Source organism: Megascapheus bottae, chromosome 9 (assembly GCF_031878675.1).
Source record: "Megascapheus bottae isolate mThoBot1 chromosome 9, mThoBot2.hap1, whole genome shotgun sequence".
NCBI classification, from domain to species: Eukaryota; Metazoa; Chordata; class Mammalia; order Rodentia; family Geomyidae; genus Megascapheus; species Megascapheus bottae.
The window spans coordinates 62917950-62943096 of NC_143517.1; the positions used below are offsets into that span (position 1 = coordinate 62917950).

At 44.0% G+C, this 25147-nt stretch overlaps 1 protein-coding gene across 4 annotated transcripts in view; it reads right to left on the reverse strand.

The window, feature by feature from the left end:
- Zfat (zinc finger and AT-hook domain containing) overlaps nucleotides 1-25147 on the reverse strand; it is a 156531-nt gene that overhangs the window by 23761 nt on the left and 107623 nt on the right. For all 4 annotated transcript variants that reach the window (XM_090339445.1, XM_090339446.1, XM_090339447.1 and 1 more), the window contains exons 12-15: nucleotides 17975-18113; nucleotides 8015-8133; nucleotides 2931-3057; nucleotides 327-457 (exon numbers count right to left, since the gene is read on the reverse strand). In XM_090339445.1, the coding sequence (XP_090195571.1) occupies nucleotides 327-457; nucleotides 2931-3057; nucleotides 8015-8133; nucleotides 17975-18113 (516 nt within the window). The remainder of the gene's footprint in view (nucleotides 1-326; nucleotides 458-2930; nucleotides 3058-8014; nucleotides 8134-17974; nucleotides 18114-25147) is intronic.

Sequence of the window (25147 nt, forward strand, 5' to 3'; positions counted from 1 at the left end):
CTTCCCATTTTCTAGAGGTTAATTGGAGATAAGAGTCTCAGATCCTTTTGTGCCCAGGCCGGCTTTGAACCTTGATCCTCAGATCTCAACCTCCTGATTAGCTAGCATTACAGGCATGAGCCACCATGCCGGGCTCTGGGAAACTTTTGAAATGTACTATGTCTCTCCATGAAGAAAGCCCCACGTAGAGTCACGCAGATGCAATCTGTAAATGCAGGATACTAGATCAATTCTTTCCAAATCTGACTCCAGGCAAGTTAAAGCCCATGAAACCACAGCAGGGAGGACCTAGGGGAGATGGGCATTTCCGAGTGTGGGGATCTTACCTGTTTCACCACAGTCACTGTCCCCGGAGCCATGGCAACCACGGAGGCCACAGCAGTGGCATCATGGGTCTCCCCACCCAGCTCAATGATCTGCTGCAGGATGTTGACAGCTGTGGGGTCAAGCCGGTCACCTTAGGGGAGAGCAGCACATGGAGACGATTAGGGACAAGCAGTGCCAAGCCAGCACCCTCTCCTGGAATGAGGCCTCTTCCAGATGCCCAAGCTCTCAGCATTCCTTCACCGTGCCGTAAGAAATTATTTGTACAGTACTTTATAGCTCATCAAGCATTTTCTACAAGAACTTTTCAAATTCCCAAGACTGGTGAGAAGACGGCATTGTGCTATGATCTCCATTTTATCAGTTTGTTACTGGATCATAGACAAAGCAAAAAGTACTTGCTTTATATCATTGTTTCAATTTACAGCACAAAGTCAAGGAAGAAACCTAGAGGCTCAAGCTCTGAAGCTCAGCCTGGAGACACAGGCCTGCCCCTGCACAGTGCCCCTCTGGGAGCACCTGCTGACATTTTCTCTTGAGTGCATGTAGGTGGTCAGTGAAAGCGTGCCACGTCAGGCACCCAGATGAGCAGCAAACCATCCACAGATATCCCACCAATCCTGCCAGTGGGGTTTCCAACTCCAGACCAGCTTAAACTTGGGCTTCCATTTTTACCTTGTCAGTACTCAGGGCAACAATTTAACATAACTCATCTTCTGAGCCTCTCTGTAATCCTGATCATACCCAGGTCCTAATCAATGTACCAAGAGAGAAACAGCTGCCTGCTTTACATGCTTCACAATAGTAGGAAGTCTTTGCCCATGTTTGCATCCTTATGGGCAGCTGTTCAAGGCCATGTTCCAGTGTGAATCAGGAAGCGATGAGAGAAAAGAGGAGCTTGACATGTCCCATGAAGTAGGTAAGACACAGCATAATAGTGGATGATGATGCAATATGGATGGATGGATGTTACCATCCGGAGTGCATACCCACTCCAGACATGCCCATCCATATCCTAGAAGGAGATGATGCAGATGTGCCTTCCAGCTAACCACTCTGAACATCCAAAGATGAAACTTTCACCTGAAAACTTATGAGGTTGGGTGTCAATCCCTCATCCATGTATTCCCCTCCCATTTATCCAACTCTATAATCTGCCAAGAACTGTGGTTCCTCCTGGGAAAACAGGCAAAGATTAACATGGCTTCCCCATCCACTTCTTTCTGAGTTCACAGGCTCTTGTGACCCATGGTTGGCACATTGCAATAGTCCTGGCAGATCCCATGCAGGGAAGGCTTTTAGGGAAAGAAGGTGGATAGGACCTCAGTAGATGCTAGAGTACTGAAGACAGGAATGAGCTGTCCAGAAAGAATGTGTTGTAGGGGAAGAGACCAGCCCACATCCCAGGCAGATCTGGAGCACGTTGTGAAAGCTACAGCTGGGCTGAGGGCTGCAGATGCTGGCAAGGGCAGCACAGATGAGGCAGCCAGGGTAGAACAGGCAGGCCTAACTTACTTAGCTGTGATGTTTGAAAACTATTCAAAGAGCTCAGGAAAGAGACTAGAGGCCTTTCAGTACGCGCACACGCGTGCGTGCGTGCGTGCGTGCGTGCGTGTGTGTTTGAGAGAGACACACAAACGCACAGAGAGGCACAAAGACAGGCAGCATCCTACAGGTCTTGTGACATCACTGGCCAACAAGGAAGGAGACAAAATTCAGACGGGCCAACCCTGTGGACAATCAGATTGAGCATCCTGGCTTCGACTCTCCTGTCTGCAGAAGTGGTGATGCTATCCTCCTAGTCCCTCTAGCTGGGCAGGCAGGAAATCTTGTCTTGCCAATGACTCTCCTACACTGACTCTGGGGAGTCAAGGTGCAGCTTTCTCACAACCTGTGGCTGAGGACCTACGGAATGAGCATTTTCCTCACTCGTATTTCCTATTACTACTGACCTCACTTTTAATGTTTTCCTTTTATCTCTGGCCCCAAATACAGGGCTACACTACACATCAGAAGTGTGTAGACTCTGACCACAAAACTGGCACAGTTTTGTATTTAAAACTGACATAAAATTTGAAAACCAGAATGTGGATGCAGCTCACTGGCACAGCACTAGGGTGGGCGAGGCCCTGCGATTGATCCCCACCACTGCCAACAATCAAGTAGACACTGACACTGGGTCTTGAGTGGGTCTCTGGGAAAAGACAGGGATTGGGGGGAATGGGTTGGCAACCCCAGGCACATGGATGTGGCTCGAAAACCTCGGGGTCACAGTTGGTCTGCAAAGTAACCTGATGGCATGCCCATCCCAGCTCCCCACGGCCACTGCCTGGTCCCTCTGGCCCCGGCTTTGAGTCCCTAGGACGGCCATAAATCATGGAATAAGACATTTCCCTGATGAGGAGCCAAGAGCTTTGGACTCCAGGACCAGCTCCCATACCTCTCTCTGCCCACCATTCATAATGACAAGCTTGTCAACGCTTGCAAACTAAGACGAGTGAGATCTGCTCCTCTTTGAGGCTGTTCAGATCAACCGAGGAGCATCATTCATCCACAGATCCATTCACTCCACATGTAGAGACCAGCTGGGGCCAAGCATGCCTCACCATTCTCAGAGGTGTATCTCAGGTCCTGAAGTGCAGCGACAGCGGCCTGTGTCCCCCGGACATCTTCTTCCGCCTCTGCGATGTGGAGATACTGGGTGGACAGCTCCTCACCCGTCTCTGTTGCTGGCTAAAAATAAAAGGATCATATATCTAGCGACCTTTTCAAAGATTAACTGCTACCTAGGAAATCCAGAATAATGAATTAAGACGAAACAAATGAGCACAAAGCAAGGCTTCAGAACATCTTATTAACCTAACATCCCTGAGAAACCAGTCATTCCAATAACTGTACCTCCCAAAGAGAAAGTGTGTTTCTAAACACTAAGACTTTTTCAAACCAGCTCTGGTGAAAGGTTCGCGCTCCACATTCTTGTGGAGCTGTTCAAAATCAGAGATTTATAACTTCCATCTGCTCCTTAGTCCAGAGCCTCAAGCCTCGAATTTATCAGAGGCAAAGGAGCAGCAATGAAACAAAGGGAGAGAAGACACGGAGGAGGATGGGTTATTACGTAACAAGTAAGGCACAATCCCGGCACACAGTGAGAGTCCAGTGAATTGAGGCTGTTCACGCCATTCTTGTCATCACAGAAAACTGATCACAGGAAGTAATATTTGTCTACTTTCAGAGCTTATAAGAGCAAGAAAGAGTTGGGGTAACAATCAAAGGAACTTTAAGTATGTCAAGGAGAGGAGGGATGGGATAGAATATTCATAGGCAAGATATTAACAATGGTGTCTTTCAGGAAGTGGAGGAGAAAGCTACAATGACCCCCAATAAAGAAGGAAAAAAGGGGGACTTTAGACTAAGTTCACAAAAGGCAGGGTCATGCTCCATCAACACATATCACACAGTTTCAGAGAGATATATAATTGTCCCATTATCCAAATCAATATAGGTATCTCACCTCTAGCGTGACATATAGCAGATACATATAAATATTTGGTGATCGCAGAAATTAAAAAGAACATTAACGCAACATAAAATAAGGATAAGGCGACACTGGACTCAAGCCTATGACAGAGCAGGCAGCACCCCATGTGGCCCTCTCACTCCAGGAAGCAAGGTGAACATCTCTTTTAGGAAGGACAGTGTCCCCTTGCATTCCCATGCCAGGGGACAGACAAGCTAGAAGGGGCAGCTTGGACACATGACTTCTCCCCAGCTTCCAGAATGTTTTACTGTCTCACTATGGAATAAAGTGTGTGTGAGTGTGTGTGTGTGTGCATGTGTGTATGTGCGCATGCACACGCGTGTTAACTATTTTTGCTATGGTCATGGCTCTGCTTAAGGTGTATAATCTGCCAGAAATAATGCCTTCAGAAGTAAAGGATGTTACTATATACATTCATAAAAACACCCACTGATCAAGATGGATTAACTTTACAACATGAACTTGCATTTTACTTTCTATTTCATCAACAGATATTAAATTCTTTTTTTGTTTTTTTCATATATTTTTATTGTAATGAATAGAAGGGTTACATTATATTCACCAGATTCATGAATATTGATACCCTTTCTCATGTCATGGTCCCCATTTCCCTCTCCCCTCCCCCTGCACAACTTGATTTTCCCCTTTCCCTCTCCTTTTTCAAATAACCAATTAAGCATATATAAAATATATCAGATAACAAGGTTAAAATATTGTAACAATATGAGATAACCAAGGGACAGTAAAAGAGATGAGAGATAACACAGTACATTAAGGATAACAATCACTCATTATATGGCCTTACATTTAGCGTCATACTATATGGCCTTATGTATCTAGATTTTGCTCTATTGTGAATCTCTGCTAGGAGAGCCCAAGGTTTCTACTGATTATGACAAATGAGGGAAGCCATTGAGCCTATGTTCCTTTGAGTCTGGCTTACTTCACTTAACATGATTTTTTCTAAGTCTTTCCATTTCCTTACAAATGGGGCAGTGTCGTTCTTTCTGACAGCAGCATAGAATTCCATTGTGTATAAATACCACATCTTGTTGATCCACTCATCAACTGAGGGGCATTTGGGTTGGTTCCATATCTTTGCTATGGTAAATAGTGCTGCAATGAACATTGTTAAGCTAGTGGATTTAGTATGTCCTTGTTTCTGGATAATTGGGTAAATGCCAAGTAGTGGAATTGCTGGGTCATAGGGGAGTTTTATGTTTAGTCTTTTGAGGAACTGCCATACTGATTTCCATAGTGGTTGGATGAGTTTGCACTCCCACCAACAGTGTAGTAGTGATTCCTCCTGGCCATATCCCCTCCAGCAAACAGATACCAAATTCTTATAGCATGAACCTGAAGCAGAAGGCAATTAATGTTCCACAGATGGCAATGTGAAGCTGAAGAGGGCCTCATTACTAACAGTAGGAAGGGCTAAATACATGCCCCTGCATGTTACACAGCGATTTGCTCAGTCCATTCAACCTCTCAGATATTATCTACCCACTGCATGGATGAATACATCAAGGCCAAAATGGTCAAAAAATGGCTCAAGGTCAAGCAGTTTGTAGGTGACAGAAACCAAATCTGTCATTCCAAAGTTCATCCTTTACTTTCTAATGTCATTTAAAATTTTCCAATATGCACAAGAAGTAGAAAGATGAATACAATCAACTTCTATTCGTCAATCACTCAACTGAACAATTAACAACTCACATTCATTATTTGACTATTTCCCTTAGTCCCATACTTTTCACTTCTGACTCTTGAGCCAAATATTTCCTCTATAAATACTTCAGAATATATCTCTATGGGCAGAGAGTTTGGCCTAGTGGTAGAGTGCTTTCCTAGCATACACGAAGACCCGGGTTTGATTCCTCAGTTCCACATACATAGAAAAAAGGTGGAAGTGGTGCTGTGGCTCAAGTAGTAGAGCTGTAGCCTTGAGAAAGTCCAAGGACAGTGCTCAGGCCCTGAGCTCAAGGCCCAGGACTGGCAAAAAAAAAAAGAATCTCTCTCTTTAAAGCTAAAAATTACCTGGTGCCAGTGACTTACCCCTGTAATCCTAGCTTCTTGGGAAGCTAAGAGTAGAAGGATTGTAGTTAAATGCCAACCTGAATAGAAAAGTTTATGAGACCACTTTCTCAACGGAAGTCGGTATGCACCTGTTACACTAACCAAACTGCATGTCTCACACAGGCATGCTGTGCCAAGACACAAGAAGCAAGGTAACCGGCCAAAAATAACCAGCCACAATCAGAGGGAAGCCTGGCTCAGCAGTAAGAACACCTGGCTACTAAGTGTGCAAACTCAAGACTCCAATATCAGCAAACATTGGTAAAACTCTTTCAAAACGTAACTAGAATACCACTGTCACACTCAAGAACATAATAAGTCCATAATATCATCAAATATCTAGGCATGTCCAAATTTCCCCAATGATCTCATTTTTCCTAAACAGTTTGATCAAATCAAACCTAAGTGAGGTTCACACATTAGAAGTGACTGATATGTCTCATAAGACTTTGAAAATGCATCCAATCTCCCTCCACCTCTGGCTCCCCACCTCCTGCAGTTTATTAGTTGAGGAGAGCAGGCATTTTGTTCCCAACCAGCCACGGTTTATGATTGGAACAAAGTAATATGCTACTCTGATCTGGGAGTTTTCAATAAACTGAGAGTTAGAGGTGAATCTAAATGCATGATTAGATTTGGATTCCCTTTTTGACATGAACGCTTCCTGGGCTGTACTGTGTGCTTTATTCAGTACTGTCGGCACTGACTAGGGACCATTACCAGATCTATGACCTCATTAGTAGGATACACAACTGCAAGAGTCTAAAGGAAAATACACCTTCCCCTCACCAGATGTTTGGTTGTGCCGACACTGGGTGACACTAGGTGATTGTGAAGGCGGGATGAGTATTTGGTCCTTGGCCTTTATTAATACAGTAATCCAGAATAATCTGTGCCAGAATAATCCAAAATAGTAACACACTGAGGCTCTTCTTAGACTTAGGTGACTTCCCCTCATAAAGGAAAAAATTGCTATTTATAATGATTTTAGTGAGCTAGTCCCTCACTATGTAGTTATACTACTGGTTGATGCACAGATAGAATTCACTTATTTAATTTAGCATCTATAGCTAGGACTTGCTTTCTGTACTTTGCTTTTGTCTTCATTGTTATAATATCCACCTCAGCCAGGTATGTTGAGAAAAACCAACTCTCCTTGTCTTTTCCTACCTGGGTTCCTTCCCTACACAAAATACTCAGCTTTCTTTCTTTCTTTTCTTTTCTTTTTTTTTCTTCTTTTTTTTTTTTTTTTTTTTTTTTTTGGTGTGGATCTTGGGGCTTGAACTCTGGGCACTGTTCTTGAGCTCTACAGCTCCAGGCTACTGCCCTACTTCTGGGCGTTGTCCCTGTGCTCTTCAACTCAAGGTTACCACCTTACCCTTGAGCCAAGCCCCACTTCCCATTTTCTAGAGGTTAGTTGGAGATAAGAGTCTTAGGTCCTTTTGTGCCCTGCTGGTTTTGAGCCTTGACCCACAGATCTCAGCTTCCTGAGTAGCTAGGATTACAGGCGTGAGCCTGTACTCTCATAAACTTACACAGAGCTGCAAAGGTGGTACAGCAGAGGAGAAGTGCCCTCATCTTCTCCCTGCCTCTCCTAATTCTAACCTCTTGTGCAACCACAGCACTAACTCATTAACAAGATAGTGTGGAAGTATCAACAGCTCTGCCAGGTTTCTCCTTGGCAATCTCCTGCTGTCCCAGGAAAGGGAAGAGCAGCCTTCAGTACAGGAGAGTGTGGCCTGGAATCAGTAAATGGGGCTTTCCCAGTTCTCAGTGATGGTGGCACAGAAACCCTGGCCTTCCAAATCTTCTGTCAAACACAACAGTTAGAACAGGATCTGTGACTAGGAGAAGCAAAACTGGCAAGGAGGTCAATGTAAACACTCACAGCAGAATCTATGTTCAATCTGCTTCTCACCCAGTGGCACCCCTAATGAGAATTGAAAAGGTTGCATAAGTTTCCCAAGCACAAATCCAGCACTCCACGGGTCTGCTATCGGTCCCAATACTTGGGCTTCCTGGGTTCTCACCTGAATGTAGAAATGTCAAGGTCAGTATCAAACTCTATAGAGTTACCTCCCACTTGGAGTCTCCATCAATTTCCACCACCTTCAAGCCATGCTTGTTCTTCAAGTGCCTGTTGAACTCCCACTTGGTGCCATATACAAAGCTGCAAACAGGACATTTCAAACCACCTGTGGAGAAAGGTAAGAAGCAGTGTCTACTACTCATAGAGATGACACATTCCTCCTTCTGCACAAATGCTCAAATATGAGATGCTGGATCTCCAGCACTTACACTGAGCCAAGCTTATCTTAGTATTGCAACAGAATAGGAGCTATGTATAGGATGTTTAGAGCAGAGATTTTACAACTTCGTATTTTCCTCATTTATTGAATATGTCTCTGTAGACTCTCATTTTTTTTTTTTTTTTGCTCCTGGTTGTGGATTTGAACTCAGGGTTTGGGCACTATCCCTGAGCCTCTTTATGCTCAAGGCTAGTGACTTTCTACCAGTTGAGACACTACACCAATTCTGGGTTTTGGGTGGTTAATTAGAGATAAAAGTCTCATGGGAACTTTTTTGCCTGGGCTGGCTTCGAACCATTATCCTCAGATCTCAGCCTCCTAAGTAGCTAGGATTACAGGCATAAGCTACCAGTGCTTGGCCCTGTTTAATACTTTAAATTTCGGAAAGCAATAAAGTGAGTAACACCATTCCTTTGGCTAAGAGGATAAGTACCTAAATCATTCTTTTATGCTTTTACTTAGAAATCCATAAATAACTTAGAGGGAAAAAAAGTAAGAGCATTGGTTACTTGTCTAAAATCTCTTTTGTTCTACAACACTTGGGAGCCACAGATTCTCCATTTTTTTCACATCAGAAGCTAAATCACTGGTATGACCTCCCCCATGAATTCCCCAGTGAAGAACAAATTAAAAGGCTGGCCAAATCCTGAAGTGTCACTATTTATTGAACTGATTAAATTTTGTACATGTTCCTGGAGGTTTTAATTAGGGAGAATATAAAACCAGAGGAAGAAATCAAACAAGAAAAAAGAAAATCACAGAGAAGATCATTTTTCTAAAATGCTATCAGAAACAGTGACGTGACCATACCCTGGAGTTGCACATTCTGGCCCCGGCAGACAACTTCACGTTGGTGCCAGGCCTGCTGGCCAGGCCACCACCCCCACCTGGGGCTGGTCCTCACACCGTCGGCAAAGAGCCTCTGTGTGTCTGTGTGCTGCTCAGACACCGATGCCAGCAGAGCCCCCACTGGCATCCTCCCTGCCCACTGATTCCACTCTGCCGGTTTCTCTATGCAGACACAGGAGCTTCTTTCTGTTCCTGTCCCTTCGCTGTATTGTGAGATCTCTACATTGTGGACAAAAAGAACCTCTATCTCAGGGTCGGCTCGCTCTGAGTCCCCGCTCATGAACTATGGTCTCTATATCTGGATTCTGCTTACTTTTTAATGCTGACATACAATCTCCTTATCACCTAGTTAGTTGGTTAGATCATTTTAGGATTTTTAACATAATTCCCATTGTTTTTTGGTTGATTTCTCATTATGGGTATTAGTTTAAATAACATAGCCCACATGCAGTCTCTGCTGTCATTATTTCCCCTCTGAGTAGCACAATGTGCATTTCCTCATAACCATGAACTTCTTGTGTGGAACTGAGTTTTGTTTACGAAGTCAGATCATTTAACACACATGCACCTATCAACACTGCCTGGTTCACATTCTGCTGGTTGGTCTGCTAATTCTCTCTTGCTTGCACTCCCAAGTCTGCCTTCTGCAGACTCACCAGTCTGCACCTCTTCCATTCCCTTCCACCCTAATCTGTTTCAAGGAGCCAGCCCTCTAGAGCCCAAGCTTTCATGCATGGCAAGTATGTTTTTCTACATTTACCTGGAAAATCCACAGCCTAAAATCAATCCAACCACCAACCCTCCCTGTCTGCATGCCAGGATGCAGAGGCAAATCACACAGACAAACTTATGTTCAGCATTCTGTTCCCGCTGTGAGGATTCACCTCGTGCACCCCTTCCAGCTGTCCGCAGACTGCCTCCACTTCCTTACCATCACCATCCAAGTTCCTGCCCCCTATGCCATAATGAGACCCTCAGATTAGAACTCCCTCCTCCTTCCTGAATAGCCCTCCTGTTCCCACGCATCCATTAGGTGGACGGATCCCAGGGGGGATGAGGTTCTCCTTCCTTCTGGGACCAATATTCCACCCTCACAGCACTGACTCGGCACCTTCCTATGACAAACAGCTGAGTCCTCCTTTACCATTCTGAAATGAGACCTGTAGGCTAGGAAACCACTCAAACTCCAGGCTCACGGGCCCCTGATGATAGAGTCGTCAGAACTCATCAGTGGATTTCCTTATAGACTTCGGTTACCAGCCACAAGCTGCATCCTTTCTGTTTCCTACACACCTTTATTCCTTCTGAGAGGTCATCTCCATGAGGATAGGGGGCTTCCAGGCATTCATATGAGGTATTTACTGGTCAGGCCACAGCACCCAATACCTGATCGGTCCTCAACCAATAGGTCTCTGAAAGTCTTCCTCTTGCTTTAGGTCTATCTCCAACCATTCCTTGGTGCCCTCCTCTATTTGTGCCCTTTCCCTCTACATGCACCCTTCTCCTCGGCCAGCAAGTACACTGAATTTTATCCAACAGCAAATAAAGGGCCAGAGGCTGTCCCGTTTTTCCTCTTTCCAGCAGAGCTAAGGTGCTATGAGGACCCTTGCTTCCAACATGCCATGAAGTGTGCATCACCACTTCTTCTGCGATGGACAGCAAGGAGAGAGGCAAAGAAGGGGGAGAGCTGTGCTCACTAAGCCTCCTGCTGATTCCTCAAGTTTACTCCATGGGATGATAACTTTACTATTAAAAAATTATTGATATTTCAAATCTGAACCAGGAAAGTGACATGAGGTCCTTCCTTTCTTGTCTCTTTCCAGCACTCAGGCCATGTACATTCGAAAGTACCCTCTCTCTCCAATACCTTTGTGACCTGCAGAAATCACTAAGATGCTTTTATTTATACAGCTAAAAGAACTAAGCTGAGCACTGAAGGTGTCTCAGGCTACCGCATTTATTTATGGTTCTTTGGAGTCCTATAGAAGAAGCAGAGGAATTCTGCCCTCATATAGAGGTCATCTAAACAAATTATTTTAAAAAGAAAAAGGAGGGCCAGCAGTGTAGCCTAGTGGTAAAATGCTCACCTAGCATGCATGAAGCCTTGGGTTCAATTCAATTCCTCAGTACCACATACACAGAAAAAACAAGACGTGGTGCTGTGGCTCAAGCAGCAGAGCATAAAAGTGCCCAAGGACAGTGCCCAGGCCCTGAGTTCAAGCCCCAGGACAGGCAAAAAAAAGACACTCTCATGGGTGTGCACTGTGTAATGAAGCCCTTCCCAGATGCAGCATGGTTACTGACCCGGTACACATCCATGGGATCTGTACACATGTACGAAGCACTGTCTCATCACTGGAATTCTTGTCCATCAACGGAAGGACTGGCTAACTCCCCAAACAGTCACTAGTCCACAGGCCACCAGTGCATCCCGCGCCCATCGGTTCTTCATTCTGCATTCCCCTGACCCAAACGGCATGCAAGAGAGCATAGCAGCCACAAGAGAAAGGACACACAGAGACAGACAGACTGGCAATCGATAACTACTTCCTCAGTTCTAGAACATTCTATAGAAAGGACATCTGTGCTTTGGTTAAACAAGATAAAATGGGTTTGTTTTCTCAACTAGAGGACGCTGAACTTAGATTTTAATATCCTTTGTTATCACCTAATATATGGGCTATCGAATGGCTATCTTTGAGAAGGCTCTGAGGCTTGAAGACTCCACTTTGCCTCTGCCTACACTGGCCCTAACTCTCTGTAAAATAATGCACCTGTAGCAATGACCTAGATCAAAATATTTAAGGTCAAGCAAGGCTTCAAAATAAAACTGATGACTCTTCCCAATGTACTCTTTAATGAAAACTAGGGAAGGGGAAAATCCTTATATTATGTTTAAATTAAACTTAATATGCTAATACTCTCCTACTAATTAAAAACTCCAACCTTTACCATAGTGACTTTAATTAAAGAACAACAAATAGAAATTTGTAATCCAGACTGAATGTTTAACTAAGCTAGTTAATTGACATCAGAGCCGAGATAAATTAATTTCTCTTTTGATTTATTCAATTTCTAGCAATGCACAGTAAAAATCAATAGAGGGCCAGGAGTGTGGCCTATTGGTAGAGTGCTCGCCTAGCATGCATGAAGCCCTGAGTTCAATTCCTTGGTACCACATACACAGAAGAGGCTAGAAGTGGTGCTGTGGCTCAAGTAGTAGAGTGATAGCCTTGAGAAAGCTCAAGGACAGGGCCAAGGTCCTGAGTTCAAGCCCCAAAGCTAGCAAAAAAAAAAATCAATAGAAGACTTGGTGTATTTACTCATTGTGCTGATATTGAGTACATATCCTAAAAACTCAACCTGTATATCATGATTTCTTCACACAGAATGAATGGTTAAACAGACATAAGCAGAGAAATTCAAGGGCAGTCTGTAGACAAGTTTCAGGCACTTAAGTATTTGCACTTCTTTGTAATGCCTGAAATTATGGAAAGTTTAACTTCACATTTAATTATCTAAGTCCAGGCATGACATGGCACACAGGCTAGTGTAGTCAGAAGACAGAATCTGCCATGTGTTCATGTAACCTAAAGAAACCTCCTTAAAAATCTTGGTCTCAGATTTCTCCTCTGCTAAGGAAAAAAATGCTAAAGCTCATATTCTTAAGGAAGGTAGATTACTGGACCTCTGAAGAGCCGGACATCCTATTACTTGAAACATGCGAATGTGTTACCTAACCAGGGAAAGAGTCTTCACTGATGTTAGCCCATGTTAGCTCAGGAATTTATAGTGAGAGATCATTCTAGATCAAGTTGGCCTACTATAAACATAAAGGTTCTTGTAAGAAGAATCAAAGACAAACCTATATAGTGATCTGAAAGAATACTCCATTGACCATTACTCCTCTGAACATGAAGGGAGAGGCTATAAGCCAAGGAGTTGTAGGGACCCCTAGAAGTTAGAAAAGTCAAGAAAGCAGATGCTGTTCCAGAGTCTCCAGATAGAAAACACAGACTTGTCAATACTGCAGTTTTAGCTTGGTGAGACTCACTTTGGATTTCTGGCCTTCAGAATTGTAAGATGATGAATTTATACTGTTTTAAGCCACTTGTTATGGTAGCCTTTGGAAAAGAACCTAATCACGCCAGGGAAACAGGAACAGCTACATTATCAAAGACAAGTAGACAGAGAATGGTTGTATCATGTGAAGCCAAGGTAGAGGCCAACAACTGTAATCCAGGCTATGTGGAGTCCAAGACCCAGGGGTTGGTGGCTCAAGACTAGCCTGAGGAGAAACATTTATGAAAGGATGAGATCGGGAGGATGGAGGTTTCAGAATAGTTAGGGCAGCAAAGTCCATGAGATTCCATCTCAACAGGAGAAGCTGGGAGTGGTGATGTGCACCTGCCATCCCAGTACAACAGGAAGCCTAAAATAAGTGAGCTGCAATCCAAGAAAATTCCCAGGCATGTGCAAAATTAACAACTGCAAAAGAGAGCAGGAGGCATAGTTCAGCTACAGAACACCTGCAGTTTCAGCCATGCCAACAGATCGAGCAGCCCTAGGCAAAGCTGCTTGCTTCTAGATCCCAAACTGGACAGAAGTAACAATAAATGCCTCCATAAAACTTACATTTAACACTGATTTCCAATGTCTAGCACAGTGCTGGCCATATTATAGGAGGCAAGTAAATACATACTTGAAGAAAAAAAACATGCAAATAAGCAAAGTAAATTTGAGTCATTTCTCAAGTGTTTACTACAGGTTAGGCACTTTCCAAAAAACATGGGAGAGAGTTGAGAATGTGGCTTAGTGGTAGAATGCTTGCCTGGTATGCATGAAGCCCTGGGTTCAATTCCTCAGTACCACATAAACAGGAGGGCCCACTGAAATAATCCAATCAGGTCTTCCTTAAACAGCATGAATGTTCTATCTGGTGAATATAATGTAACCCTTCTATCAATTACAATTACAATAAAAAATATATGAAAAAAAACCAGCATGAATGTACACTTTGTGTAGAACCATGCCTCAAACAGGGTGGAGAAGAATCAGCCCTCAAAATACCAGATACACATTAAAATATAAGCCAGTGATAAGAATACTTTGTAGTGTTGGAGCTGGGAGTTTGGCCTAGTGGTAGATTGCTTGCCTAGCATGCACAAAGACTTGATTTCAATACCTTGGTATCACATACACAGAAAAAGCTGGAAGTGGTGCTGCAGATCAAGTGGCGGAGCTCTAGCCTTGAGAAAGCCCAAGGACAGTGCTCAGGCCCTGAGTTCAAGCCCCAGGACTGGCAAAAAAAAATTACAAATAAAAAAAGAATATTTTGTAGTGTTCAGACAAGTCTGATTACCAAAAAGTATCAGCGTTCTTAGTAAACCAGTGTTCCCTGGTTTACTGGGAGGAAGGACACAGCTGATGGAGACAGCAGGCCTAGCTCGTATCAGTGGACAAGCCAAGTGCACTCCTCAGCCAGCATCCATGCTGGTAGCTTATAGCCCACCAATGATGGGCAAATGAACCCCATCAGGCTCTTCCACCTGAAAAAAGGGAAGTGGTCCCTAAAGTTTCCCAGAACACTAGTGGGAAATGCTCGAGCAGCTGCTATTCCCAGAAGTTTTCCGTGTAGAATGAAAACAACCCCAAAGTAAAGACCATGGCCTTGTTTCTCAGAAACCTAAAGACAAGAGCAATGGCTTCTCTGGGGAACTTCAGATCCTTTTCAGCCCGCACAGTATCTCCATGTGCTTGTATATGTTTCCCAGAATCCCTGGGGCTGAGGCTGGGGGGAGATGAGACGATCTTGTGCAAGTCACAGTGGCAGTTTTAATCATGGCCGACCTAAGAAACCCTCCACCTGGTTTAAGGAGTCTGCAACGTCATTTTGAGAGAAGTGCATTTTTTTGGTGGCTTTCACTGTGTTATTTTAATATATCTTCCTGCATATCTATATTTTTAAAAGAAATGATCAAGTCTCCCAGACATTTTGGGGGAGTGAGTAGAAGAAAATAAAAGCAAATGGAAAGGGGAAGAATTACCTGAAACTATTCCGAAGAACTGGAATTCTCCCTCTTCTTTGCCTTTCTAAACAATCCTGTATCTCCAAACTAATATAGCTTGACATTCTCCCTCCAGTCTTCTCCCTTCTCTCAGACATAACAAGCATGAGTTTTGTGCTCTGAGATTGCTCATATGCATTCACATTCAACCAGCTGTTTCAAAGCACAATGGTGCAGTGTTTCTTAGTGTCAGGATACACTTAGCTGTCTCCTTCTTAGTTTGTCCCTGGAAGGGGATGGGGAGGATGGACATACATGAAAGGAGATCATACTCCTCAAAGATGCGATGTAAAACCCAGATCCTGTCAGGTAATGTTAAATAATTATAGAGTCATAGAAAGTTACCAGAAAACTTGGGGCATGAAACATTTCAACCTCAGCACATATTCTGCAAGGCAGTGATGAAAGTCTAGAAGCACAGAGCAATGATAGCATCATCAATCAGATCCCCAGGCCTGGCCCACCAGCTACAGGAAATGTCTATTTCCTGCCAGTCCAGCCTAAGCTGTGAAGGATGTAGAAACAGGGCTCAGGCTCCCACTCTGGTTATTTATGGTGACTCTAATTCAGCCCATTCTTCCTGCAGTGGTTCCTAGACATGAGGCTGTCAAAAATAGCGCAATGGGCCAGCAGGTGTGGGTCCCGCTGGGTTTGATCCCCAGCCCTGAGGAGAGAGAGGAAATGATGCTAGCAAGCTTACATATTTTCAGAAAAATGTACAAAGCTAGGAATGAAACTCTCCCATGTCAGATGCATGAGTGTACCCTCTCTTCCCATCATGTCAGATGGCTGCTCAGAGCTCCCTCCTACAGGTAAAGGGCCCAAGGACAGAGAGCTTAGGTTACCAGCTTAAGAGGAACACAGGCTCCTCCCTCCTCCGTGCCCCATCTTGCTCTCCAGCTCTGTACATGCCACTGAAGGGAACAGAAGCCATGAGCTCTCCATTACCTAGCTCTAAGTCAAGGCTGCTAAGCTGCTCTTTCTATACTTCAGCTCTGTCTGCAGAAGTGCTAAGATACAGTCAAGTCATTTGTGTTCCATGAGGCTGCATCTCAGAGCTGTTGCAGCGAGTGGAGCTTCGTGCCAACTCAGAAAGCTGGGCGCCCCCCGATCCCTGAGCCCAACCAAGCACACCCCACGCCTGTTCACTGGGCACAGGCTGCTGAAACAGCCTCCAGCTCCAGTCGCAGGACGGAGAGAGAGAAGCAGCAGGTGCACGCCAGGACACAAGCATTTTAGTGGAACTGTGATGTGTGGATATAAATATGACAGCCTTTCTCTGTACGGTAACAGCACGTGAGCTGCACCCTCTCATGCAGAAAAATGGGATTACTTATTTTTAAAAGTGAAAAACAAAAGCAGAGAAAAAAAAAACCCTCAAACTTTGCAATACCATTCAGGTTTATTATCAACTCTCATTACTTTAAATGTTCTAAAATGTATTTCCTTTTCAGGATGAATAAGTAATCTGTGTATAACAAATGTTTTTAGCAACCCCAAAAATGTTCATTTGCAAATATGACTTATTATTAGTATCCTTAAATATAAGGGGATTTCAATTCAACACTTTAGTATAATTCATCTTGACCAATGCTTTCATCTGTTCCCATCTCCCCCAATCCCAGCCACCCCTCAATTTACCGGGTTCCCATCTCCCCCAGCCCCAGCTAACCCTCAGTTTACCTGGTTCCATTTTCACATGCACAATGAGTATTATGCTAATATTCACCCACCCTCTCTCTCGCCCGGTCTCCCTCTCCCCCTCCCCCCTCCTCCCTGCTCTCCCTCCTTTTGACCTCATCCTCACAGACAACACAGGTCCCAGATTCCTGGTATTCCTTTTGTTAAAACTGTAAGTTAGTTTTTCAAAGGGGTTACTCTGTTGGAATACTCCCTTCAAATATGTTTACAACAGCATTACTGTAATTAAAATAAATGTTTACAATAGCATAATTATAATCACAGAAGAAATAAAGATAAAAATCTAGAAACCCTAAAATGGTCCATAATATATTTGCTATTGTATTACAGAAAGCCTGTAAAAGTTAGACTGGGTGATAGTGGCTCACTCCTATAATCCTAGCTATTCAGGAAAGTAGCTATGAGGACCGTAGTTCAAAGCCAGTTCAGGCCAGAAAGTTCATGAGACCCTTATCTCCAATTAACTACCAAAAATTTTAAAGCCAGAAGTGGAGGTAAACAGCTCAAGACCCAGGACTGATACCCAAAACACAAACAAGTAAGTGAGTTAGGAAGACATAATAGAACTGGGTGCTGGTGGCTCACACCTGTAATCCTAGCTACTCAGGAGGCTGAGATCTAAGGACCACAGTTCAAAGCCTGCCAGGCATTAGACTCCACGAGACTCTTATCTCCAATGAACCAGAAGGCCAGAAACAGTGCTGTGGCTCAACATGGCAGAGCACTAGCCTTGAGCTGAAGAGCTTAGAGATGGCATCCGGGCCCAGAGGTCAAGCCCCACAACTGCTAAAGAAATAAATAAATCACTACAGAAAAGAAAAGGAAAGTGTTTCCATCGATCAGGATTGTGTAAAAACATTAAATGAAGCTCTCTTCTACTCAAAGGCTACGTGCAAGTAATACTGAAAAATGTACACTGCTGGGGTGCAGCAGTCTTTGTGGGTCCCTCTGTACTGCTAGCATGTTGAATTCCAGGCTGCTGTGACATCAGCGTGACAGCACATGGTGCCGACAGGGGGAGGCTGAGGGCCAAGGCTCGAGACTCAACGGAACCCTAAGATGCCAGCAGCTCTCCTCAGCGGAGCAGGGTCCTGCCGGCCCCCACCTACCTTGCTGGATGAGCGCCTCGGCCACCAGCTCCCCGCTGCCCACGTTGACGTACTCCTCATTAGGGTGCTTCCTGTTGTAGTGCCGCTTCAGCGAGCCAGAGATGTTGCATGAGTAATGACAATGAGCGCAGCGGAAAGGCTGTAGGGACAAGGACACAGAAAGGTGGGCCTCAAGGAAATGGGGGACACCCAGCACCCTTTCAAAGGGCCCCTCAACAGATCAACACAATCTGAGTCATATCCCTCTGCTAATTGTCAGTGACAGAAAGTGGGCAGCCACCACTCTACCTGACTAAGAACCCTCCTCCCTGGAACCTGCGCTAACAACCCCTGTCTGTCCCACTCCAGCAGGGAGAGCAGTCATGTCCTGGCCTGTGAAGAGGGAGTGCCACAGGAAGGCTGCTGGGAGGGCAAGACACAGGGAAGGTAGCCATATGGCCCCACCTCTGAAGCATCTCAGGCCAACATCCTACGTAAAGAGCACACTTGGGGCACAAGAGGCTCTGTGCCGGCTGCACTGCACAATGCTTCTGACCTACATGAATTCCTTCACGGACAGCCCTGGTGTCTGCCTCACAAGGGTTTGTTTTTAAAAAGGATCTGGACCAAAGGTAATTTAGTAACGTTTTTGCATATATCAACCAAACACAGAACCAAATTCCAAAATTCCAACATAGGATTATTGTGTAGTTAAAATAAGCTAAGCCATTTTGAAGTGCTCTTGTCTCTAAATAAGCAAATATTACGGCACTCTTATTTTTGGAATGTTAGCATTTACAGAGAAATCAAAAAGGGAAATCAGGAACTGTGATACTGCCCACATGGGCAAGCAGCAAGCATCAAGGGCAGGAAGACATAAGGCAAGTTCACGGAATGGTCCTGAAACCTAACTTCATCCTTCTTGTGGCAAAGGAGATAAAGTGCCTCCTGAGTTTCAGTGCCTTTTTACTCCCATCTCTCCTTAGGCAGAATTGCTAATGAGGAGAAAAAATGGCCAAGATGTGAGCATGTAGGCAAGAGTATGTGAGCATGATGCCGCATGAGAAATCAGTCTCTGAGCTACCTACCCATTTCCACCAAAATCCTATGGATGGACCCAGAGAAAATTTTATTACAGTGAACTGAGCTGAGAGCAACAAAGGAGCATGCTTTCTCTCAAATGCGGAAATAAGATCTAAAATAAATACACATACACGTAAACACATACAAGGCCATGTGCACACATACAAAAACATGTTAACCACAGTGCAGGAGGATCCAGTTAAATTACAGTTTAACAAAATGAATACTAGGAAGCTGGAATAACGTGTTGTTGAGGAGGATGAGGTCCAGGAGGAGGGACAGATGGATGGAGAAAGGAAGGGTGGGCAAATTAAGTCAGAACACTCCAGGTACGTATGTGAAAACAGAACCAGATCATGATGGAAGGGCGCCATTGTATTCACTAACACACGTCCAGGTGAAACGCCTTTGTTCAACTACTTAGGGATAATGTAAACATTGGAAAGCCTCAGCTCTGAGAAGCGGAGGGGCTGCTTAGCAGGGAGCTGCCTGGGCAGCATCCCAGGAAATGGCTGGGCTGCTGGGGGTCTCGTGTAGGAATAAGGAAATGGCTGGGGGTCTCATGTAGGAATAAGGAAAGAACACCCACACGAAAGGAACTCAGCAAGACAAAGTGTTCACTTTTGTAGAAGGTATGTGACATCAGCAAGCAAGGGCCCAGACCTGCCCTGGTGTTCCACCTCACTCCAGTTGGAATGGCAGCTATCAAGAAGACTAACAATAACAGGTGCTGGCAAGGAGGTGGCCAAAAGGGACCTCTATTACACTCTTGGTGAGAATGTAAGACTGACTGACCACTCTGGAAAGCAGTATGGAAATCCCTCAGAAAACTAAACATAGAATTTCCCTGTGACATTTATCCAAACAAGCATAAACAAGGACACATTGAAGTATCACTACACTGTGTTAGCTGCAGCATTATGTACCACAGCCTGGCTAGAAATCAATCCAGATGCCCCTCAGTGGACCAAGGGATCAGGACGATGTGGTTCTTTTTTGTTGCCATTTTTCATTTCTCTACCTTTTGTCTTAGATGTGTTTATCTTCTTGGAGGAGGGGAAGGGGGTGAACACAGAAATGGTGGGACAAAGGGTGAGTAATTCAGTAGTGATACACACTTGACACTTATACTATGTTAAAAATGAACTACCAAACTTGTGGGAAAGGAAGGTGAGGAAGAAAAAACTGGAAGAAAATGGAAGAGATAACATTGTTCAAGAGTGTCAGTGGCTCATACCTGTAATCCTAACTACTCAGGAAGCTGAGAGCTGAGGATTGAGGTTCAAAGCCAGCCTGGGCACGAAAGACCTTGAGACTCTTATCTCCAATTAACCACCAGAAAACAGGGAGTGGTGCTGAGGTCCATAGTGGTAGAGTGCTAGCCTTGAGCTGAAGAGCTCAGGGATAATGCCCAGGCCCAGTGTTCAAGCCTCACGACCAACAACAATAATAACAAAAAAGAAATGTCCTCATTATCTGATTTATCTAACTGTAACCCCTCTGTACATCACCTTTACAATAACAACAAATATACATATGTATATATATGTGTATATATATATATCACTCAGCAGGAAAGAAAAGGAAAATGTGGAATATGTATACACCATGGAATTTTACTTATCTGTTACAAAAACTGATACTGTGCCACTCCATTCATAAGGGAATGGAAAGACCTAGAGAAAAAGATAGGAGGCAAGCAGGTGCTGGAGACAGCACAGCATCCCCAAGCCAAAGGCAGCTGTAAGTGCAACTGCATGACCAGCCCTAAGCATCTATCTGCTGACCTTCTGTTATGAGTCAGGTACTGTTCTGTGACCCCAGCATCTGATGACAAAAAACAGGCCTGTGACTTCCTATGATGACAAAAAACAGGCCTGTGACTTCCTAAATATACATATACATATATATATATACATGTATACACACACACACACACACACACACACACACACACACACACACATATGGGTTTGGGGACTTTGATATCAACTCCAAGGATTAAATGCTATGTGAGCAAACTAAATCATAAACCTTGTTTTCTAAATCAGATACTTGCAAACAAGTGACACTGGATCTCAGGGGAAGGTTATTTATTCCAAGATTTCAGGCCAGAATCCAGCCAAGACTTCTGAGGAAGATATGCATGCTGCGAAAGCACAGTTCATCTGGAGCAAAACCTCAAGATTCTAAAGGGACCTCTCTTTGTAAAAGAAGGGGGAGACTTTCCCAGAAGCTTTATGTCAACTGTCTTGTTCCAGAAATAAGACCCAGATGAGACCTCAGCCTTGATCCAAATGCACAACTCCAGCTTAACAACAGTTCCTCAGTCCACTGCTCCTCTCATTATTTCTTCACCAGATTGATGAGCAGCGGTCAAGTCCATACATCCATCACTGTCCCTACCCTTTATCTTCCATGCTGCAGCCTCGGTGTCTTTCCCGGGGCAGTCCTTAAGGAAAGTCCACACTCCCGCCAAGCAAGGGTGGCTCACACCTGTACTCAGGAGGCTGAGATCTGAGGATCGAAGTTCAAAGCCAGCCCAGGCATCAAAGTCCATGAGACTCTTATCTCCATCTAACCACTAGAACACTGGAAGCGGCACTGTGGCTCAAGTGGTAGAGCAAGCAAAAGCTCTACCACTTGAGCTGAAAAGCTCAGGGACAGCATCCAGCCTGAGTTCAAGTCCCACGACCAACGGAAAACAAAAAAGAAAAAGTGCACACCCTCCCGTTGCTCTCCTCTCCAGCTGCCACCCTTGCCATCATTCTAAGCCTTTTCACAATTTCCCCTGCATTCCCTGCTTAGCAGCTTTGCCACTACCCCCAGATTACTAAATTATGGTACACAGACCTTCATTCTAGGCTTTCTCTGCAAAGCTGTTCTCATCCCTCCGACTGAGCTCCTCTAGGCTCAGATTTGGCACATGCACTGCTGCCATTGGTTACTTCTGGGTAGCCTCCCCTCAGCTGGAGCAACAGAGCTCCTACATCCTCATGATTTGTATCCCTGATGAAGTCACACTCAGAAGCTTTGAGGACCGCCAGGACCCACCCATGAGCAAGTACACTCATGTCTTGGTCCCCATTTCCCTCCCCCCACCCCCACCCCTCATCTTGTTTTCCCCCTTCCCTATCCAATTTCAAATAACCAAATACAAATATATCCAATATATCAGATAACAAGGTAAAATACTGTAACAATATGAGATAACCAAGGGACAGCAAAAGAGATGAGAGATAACATAGTACATTAAGGACAACAATCACTCATTATATGGTTTTGGTTTCTGTATTCTGGAGGTCCTTACATTTAGTGTCATCCTATATGGTCTTATATATCTAGGTTTTGCTCTATTGCAAATCTCTGCTAGGAGAGCCCAAGGTTTCTACTGATTATGACAAATGAGGGAAACCATTGAGCCTATGTTCCTTTGAGTCTGGCTTACTTCACTTAATATGATTTTTTCTAAGTCTTTCCATTTCCTTACAAATGGGGCAATATCGTTCTTTCTGACAGCAGCATAGAATTCCATTGTGTATATGTACCACATCTTGTTGATCCACTCATCAACTGAGGGGCATCTGGGTTGGTCCCATATCTTTGCTATGGTAAATAGTGCTGCGGTGATCATGGTTGTGCTAGTGGATTTAGTATGTCCATGTTTCTAGACAATTGGGTAAATGCCAAGTAGTGGAATTGCTGGGTCATAGGGGAGTTCTATGTTTAGTCTTTTGAGGAACTGCCATACTGCTTTCCACAGTGGTTGAACAAGTTTGCACTCTCACCAACAGTGTAGTAGTGATCCCTCCTGGCCACATCCCTGCCAGCATCTGGAACCTGAATTTTTTATATAACCTTCCCAAGGTCAGAAAAGTTGAAATGTGTACAAGTGCAAATGCTGATATTTAGACACATGTTGAAATGACTCTAAAATCTTTGACCAAGTTCAAGAATAGCAATGAAGACTTCCAACTAAATAAATGTTCTCAAGGAATTCAGAGTCTGTATTATCCCATCCAGAAGCAAGGAAATGTAATATGTGTTGGATTAGAGCAAGAGTTTAAAAGATTTATCACTTAAGAAAAATGATATTCTAGTATAAAAGCCAAGAAGGAGGTTCTGAAGCCACTGCAAGGTCAAGTTCCAGCAGCACCACTGAGTCATGGTACCGTGCAAAAGCCTCTGAACTCTTCCTATGCCTCATCTGCAAAATTAATATAAAACCCTGCAGGTTTCTGTAAGGTCAAAATAAGATACTTCATCTAAAGCACCTGGTACACAGTATGCAGTTCTATAGCTGTCATTGTCACCACAGTCATTCCCAGAGAGGATTTGTTATAGTGAAAAAGCAGGAAGGAAACAGAAGATCATAGAAAGCAAACTGCAACAACAAGAAAAATAACCATCTCCATAGAATTTACAAAAGACAGAAACCAAGTTTTAGGGTCTTGGGTATTTTTTGTGTGTGTGAGCAAGAGTAGGACTCAACCTTGATATCTCATGTTTTCATTTCTTTGCTGGTGCTCTACCACATGAGTTATGCCTCTAACCTCCAAAGTTTTCGTTTTATCGTGCAAAAACGAAATGCAGAAGAGATGTCAACCTAGTTAGCTGTTTAGTGAGAGAGCACAGTGCACACAGTACCACAGAAGCAGCAAACCTCAATAAGAATAAATAATGCATGGGAATAAAACCTCATGGGCCACAGAACGCATGCCCATGAGACAAGTGCTAAGAATCTTTCCACCAGGATCTGGGCCTACAGGGCTCTTGTGCTGCTGCTGCTGCTGCTGCTGCTGCTGCTGCTGCTGCTGCTGCTGCTGCTGCTTCAGGCAGATGTGACCACTCTGGAAAGCAGTAGGCATCATCTGGTTGTACCCCAGTGTACACATCCCCTGGGAGTGTGCCTCCCCAAAAGAAGTTGGGGCTCAAGCAGCCTAAGACATGTGCGCAGATACTCCCTAGATACAGAACTCAGGGAAGCCAACCCAATTGTCCAGAAGCAACAGAATGGATAGAAAGAAATACAGTGTGTCTCTCAAGGCCCACACAGTAGAATGTACTAATACAAAGAAAGAAATGAATTAGAGTTTGGGGTGGTGGCTCACACCTGTAATCCCAGCTACTCAGGAGGCTGAGATCTGAGGATCAAGGTTCAAACACAGCCCTGGCAAGAAAAGTCTGAGAATCTTTTTTTTTTTTCCTTTGTGAGACGCTTATCTCCAATTAACCACCAGAAAACTGGAAGTGGCACTATGGCTCAAGTGGTAGAGAGATAGCCTTGAGCCGAACAGCTCAGGGTCAGTGCCCAGGTCCAGAGTTCAAGCCTCATGGCCCACAAAAAAAAAAAAAAAAAAAGAAGAAGAAGAAGTAGAGCCATATGTAAAAGCAGTGTCCAGCGGTCCAGCGTTACCAACACAAGACTGAGTAATCAGGCAAAGTTCTAGATGAATATACAAAGTACAATATAATCCACATATAAATTCATGTACATAATTTTGTCCAAAAATGCAGATTAAATGACTTTCTTTATACATAAAACATGATATACTAGGCCGGGAGTTTAGCCTAGTGGTAGAGTGCTTGCCTAGCATGCACGAAGACCTGAGTTTGATTCCTAGGTACCACATACATAGGGGGAAAAAAAAAGCCATATATGGTGCTGCAGCTTAAGTGGTAGAGCTCTAGCTTTGAGAAAGCCCAAGAACAGTGCCCAGGCCCTGAGTTCAAGGCACAGGACTGGCCAAAAACATAAATAGATAGATAGATAGATAGATAGATAGATAGATAGATAGATAGATAGATAGATAGATAGATAGAATAAAGCATGGCTGATAAACCATAAAAGAAATAAAAAAGCAAGTCTCAGTGAAGTCAGGATCCATTGGGAGTCTGATCACTGGCAGTAGTCTTTATCTACTGGTCATTTGCTTAATAACCAATCTTTACTCCGTTCATTCATATTACAACAAAATGCTCTGATACCATCCTATTACCCAATAATAAGAAAGGAGGTGAAGAAAGAGGATGACTACTAAATGGAGCAATGTGTAAAACAGATCCCTCCCCAGAAGGTGTTAATAAAGAGTCTAGGCAATCTGAATATGG